We start from the raw sequence: 6,000 nt of genomic DNA, 5'->3' as shown, positions 1-6,000 counted from the left end.
ATAGGTTAGACAAAGTAGGGGTTCCCTTCTGTTGTTTTTAGTGCATAAAAGAAATCATACGAAATTCTCATTCTACCCCTTTTTTTTTTTATCCTCATATTGCGATTTTATGTTTTTGGGAAATGACAGGGTTCAGCCTCTGCGTTATCTGTACCGGCACTGCCCCTAAATACGAGTGTGTGAGGGAAGTTTCCCAACCGAATGATTTTGCAGAGGAGTCCCTTTTGGAACCATCACATAAATAACTTTTCTGTTTTTTTCGTTAGTGAGAGGGAGATAGCCACCTTGACTACTCGATGAGTATTGTACTCATCAACAGAAGTTACCATCGCTTAATCATAGGATCATCATTCCGTCACGGCCACTAGGTTAGAGTTAAAATGATTTTCCCATGTTACCCAGAAGTTATTTCTATTGGTATGCTTTCCCCTCCTATCTAGTTTGTTTATTTTCAAAACTGAATTCATCCATTCCCCAATCGTAGGGTGTACTGGGCCAACCCACTTAATACATATCTCCCTTCTTGCAAGGAGGATTAAAACAAAAACCAAGTTTTCTTGCCCTTTTGTTAGCTTACCCGCTCCTATATTGCTGTCAATCCCAAAAAGTACAAGGGTGGAACTTACAGTTATTTGCTGTTGTAGGATCGAACTTAAGGTTTTACCCACTTCAGACCAGAATCCGTCCAGGTATGGGCACTCTTTAAAGATGTGAATATCATCTGCCCTCTCCTCTCCACATTTCGTGCATTTCCTGATTTGGGCACCTTTAAATTTGGACAGTCTTTTTGAGGTCCAATAAGCCCTATGGATCGTGAAGAGATGATTTCTTTTTAAAGCTGCTGATTTCAGTGTAGCCCAGCATTTCTCGATTGACTTTTGCCACACTCCTTCTAGGTCCGGAGTTTGTAAGTCTTTCCCCCAGATTAGCTCTGCAACCTGAGGATCTTCATCTCCTGCTGTTATTAGGGCCCAATACCATCTCGCTATCTCTTTTTTTATGGGTAGAACTTTCTGCATTTCTTTCTCCAGCTCTTCAGTATCCTTTTCATGATCTGTGAGGGTTTTTGCCCAACTAGAAAGCTGATAGTATTTAAATTTGGAGATGGTGAAATTAGTGATGATATGAAGATCCTCCCATGAGATCAACGTTGATCCGCTTAAGATTTGACCCCAGTACTTGATGTCGGCTGTTTTCAAAGGGTTTGCCAAGCTATCTTTTAGGCAGTCTGGGGTGCCTGGGGAGTCCCATATGGGGGCCAGAGGGCTGTAGTATGAAATATTTAAGGTCCCTCTGATCTGAAACCATAGTTTGGCCGCATCCTTCAGGACCTTCAATTCTATTTTTTTAAAGAATTTTGGGTGGCCGAATTTATATAGGAAATGGTCAGCTTTCATGGTCATTGCTTGAAGATATTCGGGGTAATAATGGTGAACTCTCAACAGTGGTCTCATGTTTTTAAAGAAAAAGGCTCTGTAATATTCCCACAGGTCAGGGCTGGCTATCCCTCCATGTTCTTTTCTTCTCCTGATTTTCTTCCATGATATTCTGGTTCCCTTAGATGCCCATATAAAGCTCGCAATTTCTCCCTGTAATTTTTTCAGTGAATTCCTTTTGAATTCTAAGGGAATTGTGTTACACAGGTAGGTATATTTGGGTAAAATAGACATTTTTATGATGTTTGATCTACCTAGGAAGCTTAAGGGGAGGCTAGTCCAGATCTTTAAAAGTTTTCTTATTTCACCTGCCACTCTATTTAGATTTATCTGCGGGGTCTTCTCCAGGTCGTGGACTAATGTGATTCCGAAATATTTAATTTCCTTCTTGATACTTGGATTGAAGAGATTTGTATTCCAAGTCAGAATCTCGGTTTTGGAATGATTAACCAGATAACCTGAGACTTTCCCAAAATTCTCAAGGGTAATTTTGATTTCAGAGATGGAGGACTGGTAGTCGTTGGTGAAAAGCATTAAATCATCGGCATATAGAGAAACTTTTTTGGACCACCCCTGGTGTTTGAATGGTAGTATTTTTTCGTTTTCCCTTAAGAAGTTTGCCAATGGCTCAATGTACAAGTTAAAAAGTAATGGCGAGAGGGGGCAACCTTGCCTAGTGCCTCTTTCAATATGTATGTTATTAGTTGGACCCCCATTCACCAAAATTTTGGATCTTGGGGTCCTACAGATCTCTTTCACCATGTGTAAAAAGGATTCCCCCAGGTTGTTTCTTCTCATTACCTCATTTAGAACGACCCAGTTCACCCGGTCAAACGCCTTTGCGGCATCAAAGGTAAGTATTGTAAGAGGAGTTTTTTCGGAAGTAGCAACGTCTATTGCCCCAAATAACTCGTGAGTCAGGTCCTGAAGTTGTCTTCCTCTGATAAAGCCTTTCTGATCAGTATGAACCAGCTGGGTCATCACTCCCCCCAGCCTTTTTGCCATGATTTTTGTGCAGATCTTATAGTCACAGTTAAGTAATGATATTGGCCGGTATGATTCACATAATTGGGCTTCTTTCCAGGTTTTAGAATTATAGTTATGATGGCGTTATTCCAAGAGTCTGGGATCTTTTCGTGTTGTTTGTACACCAGATTGAGTAAGTCTGTGATTTGTGGCGACAGGGTTTCTCTAAGCGCCATCTATAGCTCATTTGGAAGAGCATCCGGGCCCGCAGCCTTTCCTTTTTTCAATCACTTTATTGCATCTTCTACTTCTTCTTTGGAGAATTCTTCATTTAGGGCTTTTTTCTCTTCCTCTGTTGGGGCTAGGGTGGGTAGAGTGTTCAAGTAACCTTCTATTTGTTCTTCCGATGGGTTTACATCTTCCGAGTATAACTCAGCGAAGAATTTTGTAAATTCCTGCCTGATTACCGTCTCTTCAGATGATGGTGATGACTGGCTGTCTTGTTGTATACTTACTACCTTATTCCTTGCTAGATCATTCTACCCCTTTTACACTTTCAAACATCAAGAATCTTCAACTTAAAGTGGACTTATTTGATGTGCCTACGCTTGTTGCTTTGCAGTTCAAGGATTACAAAATGTGTTTGCTGTTCTATCAACCCAAAGAAAAAAAGTAAAAAAAGAAAAAAATCAGTATGTGATAATTTTTATTGGTCTGACAACATGAATTGAAACATGGGAGGTTTGTAAACGGGACACAAGTTTGGCTAAATCAAATTCTTCATTATGTAGTCAGAAAATTGCCCTTACATTTTGAAAAATAAAAAATTCCCCAAACATATTCACAAATCTCATGTCACAATTCTAGCCTTACCTAGAAACTTTAGAAAATATTAGCTTAATCACTCAAATATGTTTTGTGCTGTACATAATAAACCTTTACCATGATACTGCGTCCTGTACTCGCTCATAGACTACATTAGAATTGTTGACATATTTTTACTTTGGCTTAATGAAATGTACACAGAATGATAAAAGGTGATTTACCCCTGTGCAAAACCAAAGATTTTTATTGCAAAAATGTAAGGGGCATGCTTGTATGTAAAGTTTCAAAACATAGGCACCTATTTTTGTAATCACACTTCGGGGGCTGGGCCCACTGGAGTCAGTGACAGTAAAAGGGATGGACTTGTTCCTCAGGTCATAGGAAGTGCCTCTTAGCTGTCTAGAGATTATGGCATGAAAGAAGAATGCTAATCATACCCCCTGAGTACAAAATCAACCATTATTCCCACAACAGAAAAACAGCAGCTACAAAAAATGGCAGGAAGAGAACTTGAAGCAATTGGAATAGTTTCATGTTGTTAGACTTGGGCACGACTCGTGTTCTTGTGGCTCGGTCTGTTCGCTCCCACTGGCCCAGTATTGCTTTCCTGGCTCCATCCCACTTGCCTGCTCCAGTTAGGCGGAACTGATAGGGGCTGGCGGGTCCAAAGAAAACTTCCCAGGCCAGTCTTGGATCTGTCAGGAAGAGGTAGGGAAGGTTCAGCTTTGCTCCAAAGAAGGAAGAGACCTCATCCATGTAGACAATATAATCAGTTTGTAAAGTGTTAGAGAAGCCAAACCTAGAAATTCAAAAGAAACAATGATAATTCAATAGGGGACCATGTTCAAGGAAAAAGTTACATCTTTTTACATTCGATACATCATACCGAAGTATAAATCTACGTAACTTACATTTGTAACATGCAAAAAGCAGCGGCATAGCGAGCACCATGAGAACATGCTCACTATATTTATTCATATATATATATATATATAAATATATATTTATTTATTTTGTATATTCCACCAAATTTACACTAACATCTTAAATATCAATAAAATCTTTGAAAAGTGTATACAAACAGCCATATTTATACTGATTCTGGCTAATACAATGAATCAATTGCATCAGATCACATTAGAATCCTTAGTTTAAGCAACATTGGTGAAATGTTGTTACCATGGGGTTGTTAAACCAGGACAAACAAACCAACACATGCATTAAATCAAGTGTTGGACAGGAGCAGTGAGTACAGTCTCTTCCTGAAATGAAGGAAAGGCCAAACCATAAGTTGTCAGCCACTTGTAAACCTCCAGACAAAAACTTGTATAGTAACCTGAGTCATGTGATTCTCATTTAATGATTAAAATCATGAATGTGGCTCTGGACTTTGATACATCTATTGATCCATTGTACAAAACTATCCGTAGATATATCATAATGTACTAAATAAAGAATGAAAGTCAAATTATTTGTAGCATTTGTTTAAAGCAGGGTACAAAAATGGTTTGTGTCATAACATAGATATGTCTGTATACACAATGTGCTTCAAAGAAGTAGAATTACTTATTCTTAATTAATACCACTAATGTTGTTTAAATTCTTAGTAAGAAATTGCCACAATATCTAGCTTTCACCCCAATACTTCATTTGAGCAACTTCTGCTCACCATAAAAAAATGCTTCCTAATTCTACTTTTCACCACAGACAAACCATATCCATACCAATATTATAAAGAGAGAGCCCAAACCATTGAGGCGTGTAATCTCAGTAACCACAGCACCAATCACAACACCCAATATAGCGTTGGAAAGGGCAGTTGCAGCAGAAGGACATAGGCTATACAGACGGATAAAAAAATGTATTAAAAAATTGCAAAAAACTACATCATCCAGAAGGCCGAGGGCCAAAATAACATCAAACAGGAAATGATGTAATAATGTGACTCACTATATTGAGACTGAGAGACTGGAGCCAAATTGATCGTGAACAAGGAATATGCTATCCTGAAACGCGAAGATTTGTGCCTGCCTGCTTGAGAAACTCCATGCTGTGAGGATTAAATAAAAAAGCACATAAGTGAAGACAAACGCAAGTTTGTCCCGTTTTTCTCCCAGCTGGGGGAATTGGTTGTGGATTTAAATGCGTTGTGGTTCTGCCGCGGGGATTTACGAACCGGCGAGAGAGCGCTGCAAATTCTGGCGAAAAGGAACCGAGGGGTATCAATATATATATGTATATACTAGCAGCCCGTCCTGACGTTGTCCGGGTATGAAATAGAATGTGTGTAATGTGTGTATTCAGATACGGTCATTCGCGTGTTCTCCCGCTTGAGGCCCAGCTGCAGCCCTGGTTGATGTTAGCAGGTGCGTGTCCCCCCGCTTGAGGCCCAGCTGCAGCCCTAGTTCATGTTAGCAGGTGCATGTAATTAGTGTAGTGATCCGCCGCCGGAGCCCGGCTACAGCCCTGGCTGATGTTAGCAGGCGCGAGTAATTTGGTTTAATGTGATAGTTCAGTAACAGCGCGCATGAGAGGCTGCAGTAATTGTCCCCGCAGACACGCTCAGTCGCGTGTGCCCCCGCTTGAGGGCCAGCGGCGACCGTCAAACAATTAGAATTGTGTGAGTCTTGAATTATTGTTTCCTGCTGTTCTTATTTTTTTATGACCCACACCGACGCTCTTCGGCCCCGAGTGCTTTTTAGACGCACCCAGGCCAAGCCACACACTGCGGTCGGCCCTTTCAGACGCACCCAGGCCAAGGCACACACTGCAT

The 6,000-nt window shown here is 40.5% G+C and overlaps 1 protein-coding gene across 1 annotated transcript in view; it reads right to left on the bottom strand.

Moving 5' to 3' along the window:
* Positions 1-3,091: 3,091 nt before the first annotated feature.
* The window catches only part of LOC144754718 (flavin-containing monooxygenase 3-like), a 242,578-nt gene continuing 239,669 nt past the window's right edge, over positions 3,092-6,000 (bottom strand). Inside the window, exon 9 of the mRNA XM_078642876.1 lies at positions 3,092-4,026. Within this exon, the coding sequence (XP_078499002.1) occupies positions 3,687-4,026 (340 nt within the window). The 3' untranslated portion in view covers positions 3,092-3,686. The remainder of the gene's footprint in view (positions 4,027-6,000) is intronic.

This window comes from Lissotriton helveticus, chromosome 1_1, assembly GCF_964261635.1.
Source record: "Lissotriton helveticus chromosome 1_1, aLisHel1.1, whole genome shotgun sequence".
NCBI classification, from domain to species: Eukaryota; Metazoa; Chordata; class Amphibia; order Caudata; family Salamandridae; genus Lissotriton; species Lissotriton helveticus.
The sequence above is the reverse complement of the archived record's forward strand: the minus strand, read 5'-3'. Positions and strand labels throughout refer to the sequence as shown.